A 23,091-nucleotide genomic window follows, 5' to 3' on the forward strand; every position below is an offset into this window, starting at 1 on the left:
TGATATTCTTGATTTTTATAGGCCTTGAATTCGCCTGCGAGCTTTTTACGGAATTCATGTTTTAGCGTCTCAAACTAACATAGTTTGCTAAAGAAAGATATTTCCCACCTCTGTAAAGCACATCGTGTGGGTCTATATGTTATAGTTTTGTCAGAATTTCCGTTTTGTTTTACCCTATTTCCATTGATGCTCCGAAAATGTCAAACTAAGTAAAAGTAGGCAATGGTGAGTACTTTTATCTCGAGAGCAACCAGCAGAAATAGTCGATATTTCCTTTGTTGTTATCCAGGTCAATTTTTCATTGAAAGCAAATTGCCCGACCAGCGATTAAATCCCCAATTGGGTGTTCTGGTTAAACATGATCAGTAGGAGCGCTATAGGTCTGGGAATTTCTTTGCTATATTGAAGTTCTGGCAACACTATAGCCATGCCGGTATTCCTATTAAACCCAGGGATATCGATCCACAATGCTAGTACTAGCCTTTAGATTTCACGTGTTGATTTAGACATTTTTTCAGCCGACAGTGAAAGATGGTGAAATCAAAACGGAAATTCTGACAAAACTATGATATATAGCTCACGGTGATGTGCTTTAGAAAGTTGGGGAAAATCCTTCATTAGCGAACTATATTACTTTGAAAAGCTAAAAGGTTGATCAAGAAAAAGCTCGCGGGCCGAGCTGAAGCCTATAAAATCGAATATCTTACACTAAATGACTGAATTTCAGGCCTAAGTTTAACACCAGGATTTAAAAAAAAATCAGTATCAAGCATTATAGTTTTTCCAGCCATTTACTGAAAAAATGAAAATTATTGCTTTTCATTTGGCTGAGAAAAAAAATTTTACACTGAAAAGGTGTAACTCAAAATTTTGCTCATTTCAACACCAATTTCGATCGTTTGTATTGCCTCATTAAATGACTGAGTGAGCCTTGCAGAACAAAAGAATCGGTTGTGCAGGTAGCTGACTGTATAGCGGTCAACCGGTCACGGTGAAAAACGCTTCTATTGGTGTATGTGATTGAATGGGGCCTGCATCGTAATCAATATTTTTGTTCCTTTCCTATATTTTGTATTCAACTAGATAACGATTAACGAGTAATTCCATGGCTACGCAAGTAGATAATTCGATACAAATTGTTGATCTGAATGACGAGGTTCAATGTGAAAATGCTGACGAGAGACAAAATATGGAGAAAAAGAAGATCGTGATTTTTGATGTGGATGAACGGCCACCTTGGTACCTTGCTATTGTCCTTGGGTTTCAGGTAGGTATAAAAGTATAGGGAATACAATTCAGATGTAGCGTTTCCTGTATTATGTCTGTAGGATGCTCTACTGAGGATGGTTAGTACTGTAAGAGATACATATTATGGACAGAGACCGATAAAACATAAACAAACATGATGGAAATATACAGCAGACCATTAACATCGATATTGGTCAATGTTTGTAGAACATAACATCACATCTTCCGTCTTTTAAAATGATACAAATCATTACTGTTGTATACAAGGAGTAGTGTCCTTGTACCAATGTCCTGCATAATCATGATAATAACATCAAAAATAAATTGTTTCTTTAAAGCAGTCTTAATTTATGCGACTCTTTAGTCTATGAGAACGTAATATTTGTGGTCCAATTTTTGGCTACCATTTTGACAAGCAAATAAGGTACCAACCAGCACTGTGCCCTAATTTCTACTTCATGGATAGCAGCCATATCCTGAAGTATTTAGAGTCATTAATTTTACATGCTTGTTATTTTCTATGAAACAACATTAAAAGACAATGGCATGCTTTTATCAGACAAGGGGCTGTGCAAGAATTATGAGCACCGGGGGCCATATTTTCAAATGATGTTCCAAAAGTTGCTTGCCCTCCCCCTCTCGGCCTGCCGAAAATCCCCCCGCCGCATGCCAAAAAATCTTTGATCCCCCTTTGCACGTGTCAAATGTTTGAGTTCCTAATTTCCTAAATATAGGCGCTCAATGAACAATATTCCTATCAGCTCTCCATTTCACCCATGGGTAGAGAGAGGCCTTGCCCATGTGCACAGCACGATGGCACCGCCGATTGCGAGGTAGAGCTTGTACTACTGCACCACCGTGCCACAGCGCCGGGCACAGCGCCACCGTGATTCCTTGTAAAGAACTTGTAGCGTTCTAATATCTCATTTTTCTTTGGGTTGCATACTTGATCAAATGTTTGTCTTGTAAATATCTGTGCCCGTTTCACCAAGCAAATATTTCAACATTTTAACTTGATGCGAATCTTTCTTGTTACCATGAGCTAGCTCCGTTATAAGCCCAATTATTCTTTCCAATTTTTTAAAATATTTTTTAAATATCTCAGCATGTTCAGTGAGGGATCGTAACTCCTTATTAGCTTCCTAAGCGTTTGCTTGTTCTGTTGGATTCGTCGTAACCATCGCCACCATGATCTAGCCCTGCTTTACTTACGTAATCGCGTCCAAAATCACTTCAGTAGATAATGAAAATCTCACTCTCTCACATGTAGGGTTCTCTAGTCAGGATGATTAGTATTATTAGAGATATTACCAGATGGACAGATACGGTAAAAGATATTGGTCATAATATAACATATAGAACAAAATATCACAATGTCTATAGGCTTTTATAGGCCGCAGTGTGCTGTCATCTATTTAATCTGAGGAATATGACGAATATGAAATTGGGTTAGCTATAGGCGCAGGGATAAGGTTGGGGTTGGCGTACGGGTTACAGTCGATATGACGAACTTTATTTTCGCCAGACCTTCGACACGCAGTTCTCTGCTTTGGTACAGCAGGCTGTAAACTGACTGTGCAACTAAAACCCAGGTCAATCAACAGCAGTGTGCTGACAGCAAGAATTGGTGGGAATTTTGGACAGTCCACACTATAATCGGTCGTTTAAATTAATTTTAATTAACCACCGTGTCGTTATATTTCAGCATTTTTTGACGTTTTTTGGTGGAGCTATCACGGCACCGCTATTACTTGCTGGTCCGCTATGCATGGATCAAGACCAGCTGGCGGTTAGTCAACTCATGTCGACTGCATTTTTCATAGAAGGAATTATCACATTTCTGCAAGTTACTTTTGGCGTTAGGTGCGTACGTAAATGTCTGTGTGTTTTCAATTAATTATGTTACGCTATGTACAAATTGTTGCTACTTTCTATTTAGTCCTTCAATGAACCATGTGTAACGTAAAAATGGGAAAATAATGTGAAACCACTGAGGTATTCCTAGCATTTCTCCATTAAGCAAGGTATCAAGGAACGGCTGTGCACACCTCATGACCTGGTGTTGACTATTCTGTTAACCTAATTGATCTGTGATCTTGAAGCAGGTTGATCAGGTTTGGTAATTGTGCTTATGAATGTGATCATGAGGTCACCACAGTTGTTTGATAGCATGTAAAACTACGTCATTTTAAAGAAAAATTAAACACTGATGACGCTATTTATCATAAATCGTGTTTTTATCTTTACAAGGGGTAGATATTGGCATAATGGCATTAAAACATCAGAAAAAGAGTAACAAATAGTAACAAAAATGTTTTTAAAACTTTTTATCATGAAATGTTAAGAATAATAATATACAGAATAAAAGATACCACAAAAAGCAGAAAAAGGTGGATAAGTTGGAAATTCTATGTTTAAAAGAGCTGGAAATATATGTACATATTAGTGTGATAGTTGTTGGTATTGTCTAGGTCTAAAACTGAACATTATATAATGTTTTGTTAGAATGTTTCATAAATGATCACATCAAACAACCGTGTCATAATATCACAGTAAGGTTTCCTGGTGGTATAGAGTGTAGGAAAGGAGTCAAAATTTGACAAAGTCAAGTGAAAAACTTTCTAGTGTGTTTGCTTACAGTTTCATCGGTGAATCACTGCATTTTTTTCAAAGCCAGCGTTGTTGGGATTATCCAACATAATAACTGGTGGGAAGTTATGTCACTTCCGGTTGTGAACCTACATGAAACCTACATGTAGTTGCAGTCTGCAGCGGATCATTGATCTTTATTCAGCGATGGATTAATTGTTGCCATTTTTTGTAGATTGCCCGTTGTTCAGGGAGGAAGTTTCGCATTTCTTGTGCCAGCATTTGCCCTTCTGGACACATATGACGAATGCCAAGTATCGATAACTCGTGCGTATATTTTCTTACATAGGTATATCTTAAAAATTCTCCCACACACTCGCACAAAAATTTTAGACTTAGAGGCCTACATCAAGTAGTTCTTTAGTTATTAAATGAGTATCTTATGTGGCATAATTTTCTCAAAGTTCCTGCTTTCTTTTCCAGGTCTAGTTTCTTTAACTTTATAATCACAAGTTAAACCAATTCCTAGGCCGACGTAAATACTTTGGTCTGATAATAAATAAAATCCTTTCAGTTTGACCAAAGTTAAGATTCAAGAGTGGGTTAGCCAACAAACCAGACAGTCTAAACCTAAACTAACATTGCCATAGGTATAATATACTACGAGGGACTATCTGATGAAATAGCTTGAGATATCCAGTCCGTTTCTCTCCCTAGCCAAAAATAATTCTGACTTTAGTACAGATCTGATAGACTAAGTTTGGTTTGTTAAGGGGGTACTACACCCCTCGATAAGTTTGTGTCTGTTTTTGCATTTTTCTCAAAAACTAATAACACAGTGGTAACAAAAGTTATGTATATTATAGGAGCAAGGAATCCAATTACTACACTGGAATTTCAGTGACCCAAGACAAGCGGTTCGTTATTTATAATAAGAAATAAGGTACCGATAGGATGTACCTCATTTTCTATCATTATACTGAACCGCTTGTCTTGAGTCACTGAAAATTCAGTGTAGTAATTGGATTCCTTGCCCCAAAAATTCAAAAATAGTCACAAATTTACCACAGGGGTGTAGTACCCCTTTAAAGCCAAACATGTAGGTATATTACGAGGAAGGGTAAAGACGATACTTTCATTAGTGATAATATTATAAATAGTCTAATTCTTCTTTAGCGTCTTTAGTTCCATTTATAATTGTGTAAATTTTGATGCATCTTATGTGCAATATAATTGTTTGTAATTCTGTGCCAGTGATAAAGTATAATAAATAAACAAATAAATAATTAATACGATTCAATAGCTTATTCTTCCAGGCAAAACAACTCACGCACATTTATCAACACGCATCTGCACATTTAAACATAGAACCATCTCGCAAATAGACCCCACACCACACCCACGGAACACGCACACCCCATCAAGCCCTTTATTGTAAATAATGAAGGTGGTGAGAGAATGTTTGTCGAATTTGAGTATAGTCTGGTACATGAAACAAGGCATCCAGCATTATAGAGTAACCGTTATATCAAATTTCAATTACAGCAAATTCAACAAAAGCAGAAATGGATAATTATACAGAGGTTTGGCAGATAAGGATGCGTAAGGTATCATTACATAAGTAAACAATAATAGTATTAGGGAACACCTATTCGAATTCCCGGGAGAGGGGGATTTTTTTGAACAAAAAACTTCGCCCGCTAGTAAGACAACAAAAATTCGCCAAATGATGAGTATAAAATTACATTTCCCCAACCCAACTCTAACGGCGGCAAAAAACTAAATTCCGCCCAACTGAAACTCCCAAGTCCTCCCCTCTGAAAATCGAATGGTGCGTTCCTTAACTAGTATTATTACTACCATGATTTCTGTCCAATTGGTTTCTCTGTCTATTGTTTCTGTTCAATTTCTTTAGCCCAACCGAACTTCGGCTTATCTATTGTTTTTCAGCAATTTCTTCCTAGTCCAGCCGAACTGGACTATTATTTTTCAGCAAGCTGAACTTCCGCTGGACTATCGTTTTTCACCAATTTGTTCTTTTTAGTCGAGCCGAACTTCGACTGAACTGTTGTTTTTCAGCAATTAGTCCAGCAGAACTTCGGCTCTTGAATGTATTGTATGTATGTAACTATGTGGTCTAATAAAAAATGAGCTCTTATTGTCACTGAGGCTGTTAATTAGACACAGTGAGACAGTACAAGTGTGAGACCTAAGAGTACACCAGACACATCATATAATTGCATCTTGAATACGAGGAATGTCCTCCTGATATCAAATAATTTTGATTTGTTGAAATTCGCGATATAGTACAAATTTTATGACAAATTATTTGCCATAAAAATTTGTATTATATCGGGAACTTCAAACAAAATTGATATTAAAAGAACATTCCTAGTATTCAGAATACAATTTGGTGTGTCTGATGTGCTCTCAGAGCTTCTCAGGTCCTACAAAAATAGGTGACCGACCCCTTAATTGACAAAACATCTCTATAGCTGACCTTTCGTATTTTTCCCAATACCCTAAATTTTAAACGGCGTTTCTCCTAGGTACATACACTTTAAGTACACATCATTAGATTGATAAAGTTTACTTCAAGGACTGTTAAATATCAAAAATATAAAGTTTTTATTATATCTATTTTATATAATAAAAATTGTTTGATATCGGAAGGACATTCTTCAGAACCCAATTTGGTGTATCTGATGTGCTCGACAAAAAGTACTGGCAAAGGTGGGTGACTGTGACTGACTGACCCCTTCAACTATTCCACAATGATATGGTTTATGATGCATATTACAATGCTATAATTCAACGTCATGCTTTTTAAGAGCACAGGAGATGACTGCTAGTAAAAAATATAATAGGTAGTATTAAAATTATATATTGTACATAAACAAAACTATTATTATTGAACAGCAAAACACATATGGCAATACATGTATTTGTATTCGTCAAGATATGCGTGATGTCCAAACTGTAAACCTCTGGAGTTTACAATTTGAATATAATATAATTAGACTCGGTATACTTGATTAAAAGTATGCTTTTTCTCATCTGTATTTTTAATATTATTTCATTTTTCCATGTTGAATGTTCTGAAACTTAAAGGATTGTACACTTGCCGAACGACTAAATGGTATTACAACAATAGTGCAATTGATTTCAGTTTACATGCAATACAATCGTGCAAATCATGTTAAACTTGCCGTATTTGGCAGATGAATAGTACTTAGAGTGCTAATTAATCGAGGCTTTGGAGGCATTTTAACAGTACCCTCATTCTAGCAGAAAAAGGTCATTGACCTTTGCACAGATGGTCAAGTTCAAAACTACTTAGACCTGTTCAAAACTTAATAAAGATTCAGAAAAAGTATACTTTGTCCTATCTATGATGCACGGGTATAGAGTTTTGGGCAAAAGAGTAACATTGTGACGTCATAGGTCCAATTTTGCCCCGCTGGGGGATGATATTTGCTCTGATTTTGATGAAACTGGTCTCAAATTATTGGTCTTGTTGCAAGGAATCATAAAAAGGATATAGTTTTAACTATATATCTTGGGTGCTTTCTTATCCAGGTAACACAACAAATTGTCAAGGTCAAATTGATTCAATATAGAACTCAATGCGACTCAATAGCTATTGTCTATTTTGATGTGCTCCTGAGGTAACGAAACATCCTACATACATGACATAGCGCAAACTATTATTTTTCTGATTTATCATGGAAAGGCTAATAATTTGGGACCGTTTTCAACAAAATCGGAGCATTTTCCAATTTTGCTCCATGTGGTGCCAAAATTAGACCTATGATGTCAAATGTTACATTTTTGCTCATAACTCCATAACCGTACATCGTAGATATGTCAAACGATACCTTTGATGAATCCTTATGACTAGAGGAACACATTGCCTGTCCTTTTAACCATTGGAAAGTCCGAGCAATTTTGAACTTGACCTCTGTGTAAAAGTATATGTAGTTTTTATTTGGGTCCATTAACGGGTCACTTCCGGTCCGAGACGAAACACCTTCAACATGCATGTTTTGCCACAAACAACATAGCTAGGTGACGCCAATTGCACACAACATTTAAATCAACCAGAGTCTATAGGGTGTTCACAGTTTTGGGGTCAAATGTCATTAAGAGTGTCACTTCCGGTTAACAACAACTAACGTCTGTATTCGTGGTCGCAGGACCACACATGCCCTGTCTAGTTATTATTGTTATTATCATCATCAACTTCATCATCATAGCATCATCTTCATCAACAACAGCAACAACTACAACATAGTCGTCGTCATCGTCGTCGTCGTCTTCATTATGAACAACAGTTGTCGTCATCATAATCATCATCATCGTCGTCTTTATCGTCACTAAAATCATCACCATTATCATCATTATCTTCGTCGTCAACATGGTCATCAATTTAATCTCCTATTCACCTTATTGCTATCATCACCGTTATCATCACTATCACTCCAATTTCGCTTGCAGATTCAAGCAGGTGCAATCATAGGGCGTCTTTTCTACAGATTCTGATTGGCTTTACTGGTATTATTGGCTTTCTGTTAAAGTTCATCGGTCCAGTGACCGTTGCACCGGTAGTAACTTTGGTTGGTCTTGGTGTGGTGGCTCCTGCAGCTGCAAGGGCTGGACAACATTGGGGTATTGCAGCATTGTAAGTGCCAATTTTTTCTCCAAAAATGTTAGGTCTTTTTAATATACGAGTATAACTGATGGAGGTGTAACTGTCTATTGAGTTCTGTCAAATTCTACGAATTTGTATCTGTTTATTGTCTTCCGCCACCAATCCTTCTTCTTCTGTCAGTCCGCTTCTTCTCCCACAATCAACATCGTATAGTAACATCACTTGCAGACATGCATCGTTGTTACGCTGTGCCTTTGGGCTGTTCACATATTTGGCGTCAAAGGTCATTATGGGGTCACAACTTCTGGTTTACAGCTAAAAACATGATTTTCGACATTCAAAATGTTTTTTCTACATATAACATAGCACAGTGGCGCCACTTGCACACTTGCATTGACATTAGCCAGTGTGTATGGGGTGTTCACAGATTTGGGGTCAAAGGTCAATGAGGGGGTCATTTCCGATCTGAACGTCAAAAAAAACATTCAAAAATCCAATTCTGTCTCGAATAACAGGCACTGGCAATTGAGCATTATAATTAGTTAACCAATTTGGGGCAAAATTCATTAAGGGTCACTTCCGGTCCAAGATAAAAAAATCTTCAAATGCTTCTTCTGCCACAAACAACATAGCAGAGTGACCCCAATTACACATATGATTGACATTGGTCAGTGTGTATAGGGTGTTTACAGGTTTGTGGTCAAAGGTCATTAAGTGGTCACTTCCGGTCTAAAAACAAATACCTTCAAAATTTTAATTAACTAATAAACACATACCACTGTGACGGTATGTTCACACATTAATTGTTGTTACCAAGTGTATTTGTGGCATCTTTTATTTGGGGTCAGAGGTCATTAAAGGGTCACATCCGATCTGAAACCAAATACCGTCAACAATTTTTATTAGCCATGGAAAAACATAGCTGAGAGCCGGTTTGTTTGTACATGAATTGCTATTACCCAGTGTAGATTTGGTATTTTTTTACTTGTGGTCAAAAAAATTAAGGGGTCATTTCCGGTTCGAGATGAAATACCTTCAAAATGCATTTCCTGCCACAAACAACACAGCTTGGTGACGCCAACTGCACACATGCATTGACATTAGCAAGTGTCTATAGGGTGTTCACAGATTTCGGGTCAAAGTTCATTAAGGGGTCATTACCGGTCGACAACGACTGTCTTCATGGTCGCAAGACCACAGTTATGTCCGAGAGATATGTTCAAAAGTTCCATACTTACACACATTGACATTAACCAGTGCCCACATATTATGGGTTTAAGGGAGCCACAAACGTGATTTCTGACACTCAAAGTGCTTCTTCTACAAAATAAAAATAGCTTAGTGGTGCCACTTGCACACTTGCATTGTCATTAGCCTGTGTTTATGGAGTCAAAAGGTCACTAAGGAGATCATTTTACGGTCTGAAATAAAAACATTCAAAAATCCAATTCTGTCTTAAGTTACATAGTACAATAACGCCACTTGCACATAAGCGTTGTTATTGGTCATTTTCTATAAGGTTTTAACCAATTTGTGGCAAAGTTCATTAAGGGTCAGATTCGGTCCGAGACAAAAAATCTTCAAAATGCTTTTTCAACAAAGCAGAGTGCAGCCACCTGCACACTTGCATTGTATCTTGCACACGTGCATTGTATAGGGTGTTCACAGATTTGGGGTCAAAGGTCATTAAGGGGTTCCAGTCCGAGACGAAATACATTCTAAATGCATCTTCTGCCACAAACAACATAACTGAGTGACGCCAATTGCACACATGCATTGACATTAGCCAGTGTGTATAGGGTGTTCACATAGTTGGGGTCTCTACCGATTGACAACAACGAGTAACGGTCTTCGTGGTCGCAGGACCACGTGATGACAAAACATTTTAGGCTATAATTAATACGACTGAAGCATCAAAATTTGCCAAACAAAACTGGGCTACTTTTTGGTATTTCAGTTTTAAAATTGGATGCATAGATTTTGAGTTATTGCCTTAATTACTTTTTGGGAGGTGCTTATGAATGTCAAATGTTTACACCTCACTGTTACTTTATTATAATGATTTCTTACAAACAAAATGGATAATATCAATAGAGACTTTCCTTTGTATGTTCAATATCATTGACTGTTTTTAATATATCATGAGATTGCAAAACAGAAAGAAAAATTCTTTAATACTTGCTTGATTTTGATTTTGAGATTGATTTTGAATAGTTAGACGAGCGTTCGATCACGACGTATGGGAATTTCGACCTCTCTTATGATTCCAAACAGGATGGGCTAACGAACCCAACGATATTTTTTTCACATGACAAAACAGTGGCATGGTCGATGGGAATTAGATAAATTAAACATAATTAGGTTAGCCGTCGCAAATAATAAGGAGACAAGTAGAAAAAATGATCCCGCCTTGGAATCGAACTGGAACCTCAGTTTTACGAGGTTTTCAGTGGGTTCGATTTCCAGCCGGGACTACTTTTCTACTTGTGTCCCTTAATATTTGCGACGGCGAACCAGGTGAAAAATTATATTAATTGTTTCAAATGCCAAGATGCTTTACGTGAACTACAGTAACATATACCAAAAGTTTTTTACATCCTTTGTCTTTAAACAGAACGATCGTTTTGATTTTATTATTCTCTCAATTGTTGAGTAAAATTGAAATCCCTATCCTCGGATGGAAACATGGGAAGTGTAGCATTGCAGGAAAGATTCCGATCTTCAAGATGTTCTCGGTAACTATTGTATGCGAGTCAACACAATATTCAATTTCACCCACATTCACATGCACCCTACCCCACCCCACTGCATGTACCAGACGTACGCACACGCACATTCTCTCACTCTCCCGCAATTTACAGGATTAGTTTTTCGTAAGTTGACGCGGTATGTAAACGCGTGACGTCATAATGTATATGTTATGTGCCGTAATCAAATGTAGTGAACATTCACAGCACTAATACGGTACTTCAGTATGACAGGTAATTCTTACAAAAATAACGCTTAGGTTGTTGAGGTTGGAGCACATCAAGTCGTCATTTTGTTACAAGATTACGACTTGCCAAGTCAGTACTCAGGACCTAACATGTCCCTAATTTATACACTTTTCGTATGGAATCATTGGAAAATTGATTTCTTCTTTTTATCAGATTGTGTTTGGTGTACTACTCACATGGATGATTGCTTTAATTTGCACTACAAGTGGAGTTTTCCCGGAAAATCCATCCACTTACGGTTACGCAGCGCGAACAGACCTTAAGTCGTATGCTATAGAAGAAGCCTCGTGGTTTTACATACCTTATCCAGGTAAGCGCAGATTAAAGTAACTGATTATACAGAAATTATTATTAATGCTACGTCTGATATATTACCAATTTCTCTCGTTCGTGATGAGATTCATCAGGTTTGTAGATAATTATATTTTGGGGTCTCTTTCTTACAATACCCAAAATTGTCTTGACACTGACCTGACATATTTCTTCAGTATCCTTTCATCTTCTTTGCTGGTGGTAACAAACCTCCATTCCGTGGTGGCGTGTTCTTCAGGAGGGGGTCATGCACGTGATCATGGTGATATGCCCTTCGTCTCTATTCATGACTTCAGGTTGAGATTCTCTGAGATTCCTCAAAGACGTGTTCGGCTTCGTGGCAGTAGCAATATTGTTCTTATTATACATCCGAATAGCTCTCTAGCTGCGCCTTCCACATATGAACTCACTACAAGTCCTTTGCTGAGGAGGATCTTTGGTGGTTTTGGAAGGTTGTCCCTGGTATTTTTAATAAAAAAATCTCAATAGTCCACTGTGGGTAGCCACACATCTTCAATGTCTTTCTGATGCTGTCTTCCTGTTTCTGCTTGACTTGCGTTTCTATGATGATCTTATCCAGCAATGTGCGTATTACTCTCAACTTTTGATATATAGGGGTAGGAGCTCAGATATTGGTCATTTGGTCTGTGTCGATATCCTTGCGGTAAACCAGTAGCTTGACTGAGCCATCCTCATTTCTGACGATGACTGTGTCTACTATAAATACGGAATGCGGTCCTCTTCTTCATTCTCGTAGGTAAACTTTCTGTTGGATCGGTGTTGTTGAGGTGGCTTGTGAGGCTGTCAACTTGATGTTTTTGACTATTTCAAGGATATCAGCGACATACCTCTTCAACATCCTTCCTTACACTCCATCGTGACTGTTACGATGACTTGCTCTTTTAAGAACACTACCCAGCAAACACAAAACTGTTTTTTAAACGTTTTAAACATGTTATATTTTGGGTTTTGGTTTAGATAAAACGTTTTAATAACATTAAATGTCTGGTTATATAAAGGTCATGGAAACGTTTTAAAATGTTTTGTATGAAAACACACTACAACAATATTTTTAAAATGTGTTCAAAATGTTATTGTAAAATATTTTTTGCAAACATTTTTCGCCAAATATTTTGTCAACACTTAAATAACATTATGTTAGAATATTTGCAGTAGATCAACAAATGTTTTTTAATGTTATGAAAACGTTTTATACCCTTTATATGTCCTTAATATAACCCGACATTTAAACATTATCTGACAACCTTTTATAACATTTTGCGAATGAAGTCGAAAACGTTTTGCGTTTGCTGGGTAGCTATTATACAGGTTGGCTGTGATCGAAGACACCTGGCTGCCCATGCCACCAAACAATTCGTCGGCCGAATCACAAATTGACGTATTCGACTTTTTTGACATTTTCATGAAGAAAGTAGACAACCCTCTTCATAATTATCAAATCCTAACTATTATAGATGCTGCTTCATTACTGAGATAATTAATCAATTATCCTAGTATTTGCTAAACGCCGTTGGATCGGTGTTGATGAGGTGGCTGTGAGGTTATCAACTGGATAGTGACGTATCTTGCCATTCGTAAAAATCGCCGTTTCACAGAGCGACGTATTTGCCGTCGTATTTGTATTTTTGCGTCAAAATCGTGTTTTCGCCGTTTCACACGCTGAAGTATTTTGTCGCATTGAAATATAACGGTGTTATTTGCGTCTTACATTGTGTAATTTTTGCCGTTCAACATATATTAACGTTTTTGTTGCTTTGATGACTACTCAAATAAAGTGAAGCACCTATGACTAAAATAGCATTTATATTAACTTGATGAATGTCTTCTTTAGACTGGAATGGTATTCGTTCAACTAGATGGTATATTTTAAGAGTACTGAAATAATAAATTTCTCAAAAACTGCAATGCCGTTTTTCTCGAAATACGTATTTTGCAAATAGATCTCTATAATGTGATACGGATGACGAATTGTTTGTATATCTTGTCCCTGAAGGAGATGTTGTGGTAAGAATAAAGGCAAGGAGTTCCATAATGTCATCAACCGAGGGCAGAGCTCATTGTTTGAGAGATTTTTTCTTTCTTTTAGCAGTCGCTTGATGACCTCGAACGATTTATCCACCGGCGTATTCGGGAAATACAGCTTTCATAATATAGAAATCTCCTGAATATTCCAATAAAACCATACAATCAAATTCTTTTGTAAATGAACGGCTTCGTAGAAAAGCAAAATGCTGCTCCTGCAAAACCATGCAATATGCACTTATGATGGAGTTCACTTTCAGTCTGCCCACGCTTTCTTATGTTTTATATTGCTGAAGACATGTCTAATTTGTAGACACTCTATTATGTTGTACGTATCCATTTTCCAATGTTGTTCTTTCCTGGAAGATTCACGTTTATTTACACTGTGTACTTTGTCATTGTTTCTTAATCAACAGGACAATGGGGATTACCAGTTATAACTCTTGCTGGAGTACTTGGTATGTTTTCAGCTGTTATTGCTTCCGTCATTGAGTCATTAGGAGATTATTATGCTACCGCAAGGGATGGCGGGTGCACCCCTCCACCGCCTCACGCTGTAAACCGTGGAATAGGAGTCGAGGGCATCGGTTGTTTATTGGCTGGATTATGGGGTACAGCTAATGGAACAACTACATTTTCCATGAATGCTGGTCTTGTTGGTCTCACAAGGGTGAGATTAACACATACCTTGTATCATAGGCCTATAGGTTGCAATTAAACAACTTTATTTACATAAGTTTTCAACACTTCCGTTTAGGATCTACATTGAGAACGTACTTTTCATTCATAACCTCATTAATAAACGCGATGCGTGCGATCCAATCACATCGTGGCGGACACAAATCGAGGTCATTAATATCTCACAATTGACTGCAAACAAACTACGCGTGCGCTGGCGGCCGTATTTGGATTGCGCGCTACCATATTTGCACAGATTGTGATACGCACTTTTGTTATTGGTCGTCCTGTTTTAGCCTGATCGATTTTTGGAAAGGAAAGATGTAAAAATCATTAATTTTTACAAACTTTGAAGCAAGATTTTGTGTTATTTTGTAAAGTGAAGAGATCAAAATGACGGTTATGAATGAGGAATATCGGATATTCCTCGGTTCCAAAGGCAAAATGTTTAAATTTTTCACAATGCCCTCCAAATAATCGATGCGCAGTTATTAACCTCTAAATAAATCATTCATGTGGCAGCTGAGATGTTGATGCATCAACTTTCAGTACGCGTGCATTATTTTGTACAATTTCACTCCCAACAGTTGATACGCATTTATTAACCTATACATGTATATTGTTGTTGAAATGGCAGGTCGCGACTATACATAACCGGTTTTCTTTACATTTTCTCTGTAGGTTGGAAGCCGAGTGGTCGTACAAATGTGTGCATTAATAATTATAGTCGTGGGCATGCTCGGAAAGGTCACTGCGCTTTTTTCTAGTATTCCAGTTCCGATTGTTGGAGGAATGCTTTGTATCTTATTTGGTAAGAAAACATCAAATATGTAATGTATATACCTAAATTTATTTGTAAATAATGAGTTTGTGAATTTGCAATCAAAATCAGATAATTTGCAAACTATGCGAAAGACTTATTTTGCAGGGGTAGAGGTAGAGAAAAGCTGAATTCGGACAGTGGCAAAGTCCAAGTGGGGGAGCAAATATCAATATGGCCCCTTGTCGCCGCCATTGGACCCGTTCAATCCATCTGTGTTTGTTGGGACCATCTTCGCGAAAGAAACATCATAATGTAAACTACATGTATCTTGCTATTGACTTCTTCTTACTTGACACACTATCCAATAAGGCAGCTAAACTTGATTGAATGTGCAGTGGTGTTGTTGGTTACAAAATATTTGAAGTTGGACTATATAGACGATTCTTCTAATGCAATGCTTCAGTTGTATACTGGGTAAAGTGAACGCGGTATGTAAACGCGTGAAGTCATATCAAATGTCATATGCAGTATCAAATGCAGTGAACTTTGACAGCACAATGTATACGGTACATATGATATGCAATTCTTACTAAAATAACGCTTTGAATCAGTATAAAGTCGTCATTTCACTGTCATTTTGTTACAAGACTACGACTTACGACAAGTTCGATGATTATAAAATACGAAACAGAGGTCAGAAAGTATCACAGGTTTTTTTTATCACCTTTGATCTGGGTTTCGTATTTCGTGAAAATGCGTCGAATTTTACATATAGCAGCGGATGTTGATCTTTTTTCTTGTGAAGTTTGGCTCAGATAAAACTTGAGAGCTTTTCAATTTTTCCCAAGTTGCAAAGCTCAGAATCGCATAATTAATTAGTAATTAAATTAATCAATTTGTCGCATATTGGACGTGTTTATCATCTGTCAGTATTTGACCATTGCCATATCCCTGAGTGACGGATGTCCGCCATGTTGATGGATGTTGCGAAATCAGGACGTAAAATTACTACCTCCTAAACTTATTTTCTGGCTGAGCTCGATATCCGTTATTGTACACTCGAAGTATTGTATCAATCATAATAATAATATAATAATAATGCATTTATAATGCGCCATCTATCTAGACAACCTATTCCGAGGCGCAAACATTGAACAATTAAAAATTAACACACAATTATAAAAACAGTCACATATAGAAGTCAATTGTCATAAGCAATCTTAAACAGATGAGTTTTTAAAGTCTTTTTGAAAATATCAAGTGAATCACATATACGCAGATTTAAAGGAAGCAAGTTCCAAAGTGCAGGTGCACAAGCATAGAAGGCCCGGTCGCCAAATGATGAAGAAGTCCATGGAACTGAAAGAAGACATTTATCCGATGATCTAAGGTTTCGTGATGGAATATAAAAATTGATAAGTTCACTGATATAACAAGGTGCCATGTCATGGAGCGCTTTCCAGGTGAGAAGAAGGAGTTTGAAATGAATGCGATACCGTATTGGTAACCAATGCAGACGTTGTAAGACGGGTGAAATATGGTCAAATTTCCTAGTCCTTGTGAGCATGCGTGCAGCAGCATTTTGAGCCTGTTGAAGTTTATTGAGTTGTCGTTCAGTGATTCCATATAATAAAGCATTTCCATTGTCATTGATGTGACCAAAGCGTGGACAAGTGTTGCAGCAGTATCATAATCGAGCACTTTGCGAATTTCATTAATGTTTCTAATCTGAAAATAAGTTGATTTGCACACATTTTTGATGTGGTCGTCCATTGAGAGAATGTTGTCAAATATAATTCCTAGATTGCGAGTATTAGTAGAAGCTTGAATGTTGGCAGAATCAATTTGAAGAGAGTTGGAGCGAAGTTTTGATTGATTATATTTGGAGGTGATAATAAGAAGTTCAGTTTGTCATCATTTAATTTCAATTTATTTACAGTCATCCATGATTTAATGTCCTTGATACATAATTCAATTTGCGAACGTGAAGAAAGTTCATCTGATGCACTATCTAAATCAAAAGATAAATAAAGCTGTGTATCGTCGGCGTACATGTGAACTTGTAATCCATGCTTGCGGGCGATGTTCGCTATTGGAGACGAGTAAATGGTGAAGAATTGAGGTCCTAATACAGATCCTGGGGGGGCACCGAAAAGGAGTGGAATGAATGATGACAAACAACCATTGATGTTGACAGCCTGCAATCTGTCGGTCAAATAAGAACGGGTCCATTCAAGTGCACTACCTCTAATACCAAAAGAGGAGAGACGCGACAGAAGGACACCATGGTCTATGATGTCGAAGGCAGCAGATAGATCAAGTAATACCAAAAATACACCACGTTTTTTATCCAAATTACATAATATGTCATTTTGAACACGAAGTAATGCTGTTTCAGTTCCATGATGTTTTCTATACGCTGATTGGAAGCGCTCATATAGGTTGTTCACAGTAAGATGATCAGCTATACGAGATGAAACAACTTTTTGACTATATAGACGATTCTTCTAATGCAATGCTTCAGTTGTATACTGGGTAAAGTGAACTTCATCGACTCTAGATACTACACTCTTGGAAATATTTTACTCAACTTGAGTAAAAAGGTCACAACTCAACAAAATGAGTAAAAATTACTTAAATTGAAGAAATAATACCCAACATTGAACTCATATTGATAAATAGTACCCAACATTAAGGTTACTATTTATTGATATTGGCTCAATGTTGGGTACAATTTACTCAATTTGAGTAATTTGTTATTCAGTTAGATGAGTTGTGACCTTTTTACTCATGAATATAGAATGACTTGTACGATTTAGGCTGAGTTGAGTGATCGCTTATTGGTTGAACTCCCATGGTCAAGTGGTTAAGCGCTGGTCCTAGGTTCAATTCCTGGGCGAGATCACTTTTTCCTATTTCCTCCTTTAATAATGGCTCCATAGTAAAACTGATAGAAGAATCACTATGGTGTCCTTAAATAACATTTCTAACCTTCTACTAGCATGTAACCGCCAGCGTTTTATCGTAAAGGGAACTTTGGCAGCTTTTCAGGTTACTTTTTGGTTCACCTCACAGAATTCTAATATACACAAGAACTGGTCATCCCTATACCGATGCGTGGCCGCAAACGTAACCGTCCCGGCTGAAAAATAAATCAAAAAAGGTACGGCAAGAATTTTTCGCATCACGTACGTCGAAGTTCACTTTTCAATGTGCAAACTGTAGTTAGGATAATGAAAACGACTGGTAAGCAAGTCTACTGAATGACCTCAAAATCTGAAGAGAAAAAAATGGCGGACCTTCGCCCACCTTCGCCGGACCCTTTCCAGAACTAATACAGCATATTTAGCCATTGTCAACATGGGGTCATCGCCAAGAATATTTTCCTTAAATAAAAAACTAACACCTCCGCTATATGGTATTTCACGATATAACATTAATGGAAAGAAAAGTGCAAATGTTTTTCGTGTTTCGAATCTGACGAGTGACACGCTCTAATGACGTCATGATGTAAACAAGGTAATCGTCATTAATAATTAATTAGGTAAACCCATATATGGAGGTATCCAAAAATATGCTAATTAGAAGTTCAACGAATCAGAATGCGATCCTGGTATCCTATTCTATGCAAATTGAAGGAGGTTACGTGAACACATACACTAATTCTCATCTAGCTTTACTATATAAATCTATTGAAGCACTATTCTTTCTTTCCAAAGAAAGTATATTTCTGATAGATTTATATAGAGTTGAACTTGTAAAAGGCGGCCTGAATAAAGTTATCCCTGCCAAATTACCGTGCACGCGAAAACTACCCATTTGCGCTAACTCTGCTATGTATCGTTTATTGATTTTAGGTACGGTATTGGCTGTGGGACTATCTAATCTTCAATATGTAGATTTGAATTCGCCTCGTAACCTGCTTATTATCGGTTTCTCATTGATTATGGGTTTGCTTATCCCATATTGGGCTGGAAATAATCGAGAATTGATTCAAACAGGTAAGCACTAAGTAATCACCAAGACTGCATCTGTCATCCCTATTCACAAGATAGATTCGAAGACTAATCCATCTATGTACCGCCCCATCCCTTTGCTCTGCATCATCAGCAAGGTCATGGAAGCTGTTATACAGAACCAACTTCAGAAATACCTCCTTGGAAACCAACTGATATCGGATGGGCAGTTTGGATTTGGGCTGCGTCGCGGCACGGCTGGTGTCCTTGCAGTACTGACCCAGGGGTGGTTCGGCTCCCTGGACAGAGGCAACGGGGTGCGCCTGATTGCACTGGACATTAGGGGAGCATTTGACGAGGTCTGGCATGGTGGTCCTGGCTCGCTTTGGTCCTTCCCTGGATTGGGAACTGCCTGACGGGTCGTGCCATCAAGGTTGTCTTATCTGGCCAGTCATCAAGTGCTTTCTTCGTCGGTGCGTTGGTTCCCCAGGGGTCAGTATTGGGCCCACCCATTTTTGTTCTCTGTCTTCATTGGTGACTTGGGTGGTGAGTTTGGGGACCGGCTCTACCTCTGTTCAGGTGGTTCGACCTTGTTCTGTGAGATTGCGTCTAGAGACAGCCCGGAGCTGTTTCTGCTGGCCTGGACAGAGGCCTGGAGGGATTGAGGAACTGGGAGGACGGATGGGGGTGACCTTCGGGCCATATCGGGGTGTAAGGCAGTGACGATATCAAGAGGGGGTACGGCCGGGCTGGATCTTGTGTTTGGTGCCGCCGGTGCGTGTGAGGGGCTGGAGGTCCTAGGGTGGACGGGGCACATTTCTAGCGTCTCTCCGTTTGCGGGGCTCTGGTTCGCTGTGTGATGGAGTGCGCCTCGCTGTCTTGGGTGAATGCCGGCGCCGCCACTCTGAGATTGTTGGACTCTATCCGGAGGGAGGGGCCTTCGGGTCGTGGGTGAAAGGAAGCGGGCACGGTGCTGGGCATCACATCTCTCCATCAGAGACGTCAGGTGGCTGCAGCGGCGGTCCTCGGCGTGATGCACGCCGGCTTGTGCCCGCCAGGTCTGGTTGCGCTGCTGCCACAGCAATTTGTAGTCGGGGGTTGGGGGGGGGGGGGCTACCCGCCCGGCTTGTCCGTGCCTTGCTGTGCTCTCGCACTGCCCGTTTCCGGAGCCATGTCTGCTGGCGGGGCCTTCATCCACGGTTGAAATGGTCGGAGACGTGTCTGGCAGCGGCGCACCGTCCTTTGGGTCTGGTTCTTTTGTTTTACCCCTTCACTCTTATTATTCCTAAGCTGCTGCCACTGATTGGCCCACGTGGTTGTCTTTTATAGTGCCTAGGTGCCTATATAAGCTCTTGACCTATGTCACTCTTCATGGGATATTATTCACTCTTGCATTTTATGAAAAAAATAAGTAAATTCTCACATTTGATGCAGAAGCATTTTGAATAATCAATGACAACAACAACAACAACAACAAGAACAAGAACAACAACAACAACAATAATAACAATAATAAATTTTAATATCACAATCGATTAGAGTATTGCCACCATCTGTGATCAGATTTAACTGACAACCACGTCGTTTTATCATTTCGTGTGTTTTTTTCTGATATCTAATGTTTTTGATTTTTTTAATTTGCCGTTACCAATTCTACTACATGCTTAGATTTATATTCCTGTTACAATAGTCCGAACTGCTTTCACTACATATGCAATAACGTACGATAGCTCATCCGTTTTAATTATGAGATGTGTTGGTGCTATCACTAGGATCCACAACCCCAATACATTTCCACATACATTTTTTCGTGTTTTACCCAAATTGCATAATCTTCAATGTTTGTACCCATAGGAATCCTTGAATTAGATCAAGTCATTGTTGTTCTGCTCACTACTGGAATATTTATTGGTGGTGTTTTGGCATTCATCCTGGATAACATAATACCTGGTAAGGCACTTTTGTATTTTTAAATTCGGTGATGGATACATAAAAACTTACTTTATTCTTAAATTCTCCCGTAGTATACTCAAATGCCTTAGGCAAATTTTGGGACTATCCTGTGCGCTTATATTTGTGAACAATGGGAATGAAAGTTGCGCTGAAATTGCTCTACTGCTGACATGTCAAATCTCCCTTCGATAACGCTAAATTATACGGAACTGTTTGGTTAAACATCCTAGCCAACTGTCATACAACAGATACGCACGACGGTCCATTAAAATGGGTTTGCACGCTACATGCCCGGGGTAAGGGTTTAAATAAGAATTAGGGTTATCAGGATTAGGGTATAGGATTGGGGTTAGTGTTAGGATTAGAGTTTAAAAAAAAAGCGCAGTGATTTATAGTGCGCTACGCACAGGCACAACGCCTAGACGTTGATCCACAAGCCTCAGCACACTTTACAGGTTGTCGCTGACCACTACGGCCCACATCATTCCACAAACCATTAAACAACAAATCAGGGACTTTGCTGCTTCAAGAGCGCACACCCTAGACATTCCACAAATAACCATCGCAACCAGGATCAGCTCCCCGAGTTTCGTACGGGTTACAACGAGACAAATTAGCAGTGAGTTCCTTGTCCAGGGGAATTTCAAGCTAACTCAATTTTCTTTCCACGTGAGCGTACTAGGCACCGCCAGGGTTCGAACCCACAACCTCTCGCACCACAGTCGAACTCCTTATCGATTGAGCTAACTTGACTGCTTACGCCTCATTAGTAGGGGTTTGTAACTCTTAAAACAGCAAGAGCAATCCTGTCCCACCCTCTATTTTGCTATTGTTACTTTACCCTGAAATTTGGTCGTATTTTATTGTTCCCATCGATCACATAAAGTAAGATATAACCCATAAACCTGTAGGGTTATTATACATATATTATCTACGATATAAGCATATATTCCGCCACGCAGGCTGGTATGACGATTTTGATCCACCACCTTGGCTAATTTCGAGAGAGGCTTTAAGGGACCTGGTTTATAAGCTGATTTCGGCAAGAAGCTATATACTGCCGAACTTAAGACACTTTCAGCAATAGCCTCTTGCCGAATCGCCGAAATAAACTGATGTCGGCAGTAAAGCAATTTCGACCACCTTGAAGTTTATGGAGTCCATTGATACTTACTTTTACTCTTAAAAAAATAAGTAGAGCAAAGTTAAAAGTTGTTGTCGAAATTAAAATAGTGGATCCTTTCATATTTCGCAAAATTTGGTTCAACGACATCATCGATGGAGGAATGGCATAGTATCAGGCTTTCTCAAAGTTATACTTTAATGTTGGTAATCATCCAAAAAGGCCTATTCAGTGATTTGCTCTTTCGAAACATTCTTTGTAACTAGCATAGACGTGCTAACATAGCCTGCTAGTGGTAAAGCTGAAAGCCGTATATTAAATACAACTTCAACTTCGTCAATATTGGCAGTTAATATTTTGCAAATTTTTTCATTAAAAAAATCCTTGATAACTATTTTAATGACTTATTATTCACTTTAAACCAATTTATATAGGCCTTTAACTATGTGTTTGACATTATTTTAGGAACTATTGAAGAAAGAGGCTTAGTTGCATTTTCACAACAGTCCAAAGAGGACTATGGAATAAACTCCTTGGATGTGTATGAACTTCCATTTGGTATGACACTTCTTCGACAGTGGAAATGGACACAGTATATCCCATTTAGTCCGACGTACACAAGGAAGAGAATAACGGTTGACAAAAAGGATCGTTCTAATGTGGAAAATGTAGAGACTATTGCAAACGGGGTTTAAAAACCTCGTGAGATTTGGTACTGTGTCATACACTCGAGTGTTTACATGTAAAATGTCATTGTGCACTGGATTCTTGATTTGATC

General features: G+C 38.4%; 1 protein-coding gene across 1 annotated transcript; it reads left to right on the forward strand.

Annotated features, from left to right (window-relative positions):
- Nucleotides 1-1,105: 1,105 nt before the first annotated feature.
- LOC140137287 (solute carrier family 23 member 1-like) lies at nt 1,106-23,007 on the forward strand. The gene is made up of 8 exons (XM_072158932.1): nt 1,106-1,267; nt 8,373-8,518; nt 11,691-11,794; nt 14,256-14,509; nt 15,199-15,328; nt 19,138-19,281; nt 21,091-21,186; nt 22,778-23,007. Exons 1-8 carry the CDS (start codon nt 1,106-1,108, stop codon nt 23,005-23,007), a joined length of 1,266 nt encoding a protein of 421 aa, XP_072015033.1.
- The last annotated feature ends 84 nt before the right edge of the window (nt 23,008-23,091 follow it).

Source organism: Amphiura filiformis, chromosome 17 (genome assembly GCF_039555335.1).
Source record: "Amphiura filiformis chromosome 17, Afil_fr2py, whole genome shotgun sequence".
Lineage (NCBI taxonomy): Eukaryota > Metazoa > Echinodermata > Ophiuroidea > Amphilepidida > Amphiuridae > Amphiura > Amphiura filiformis.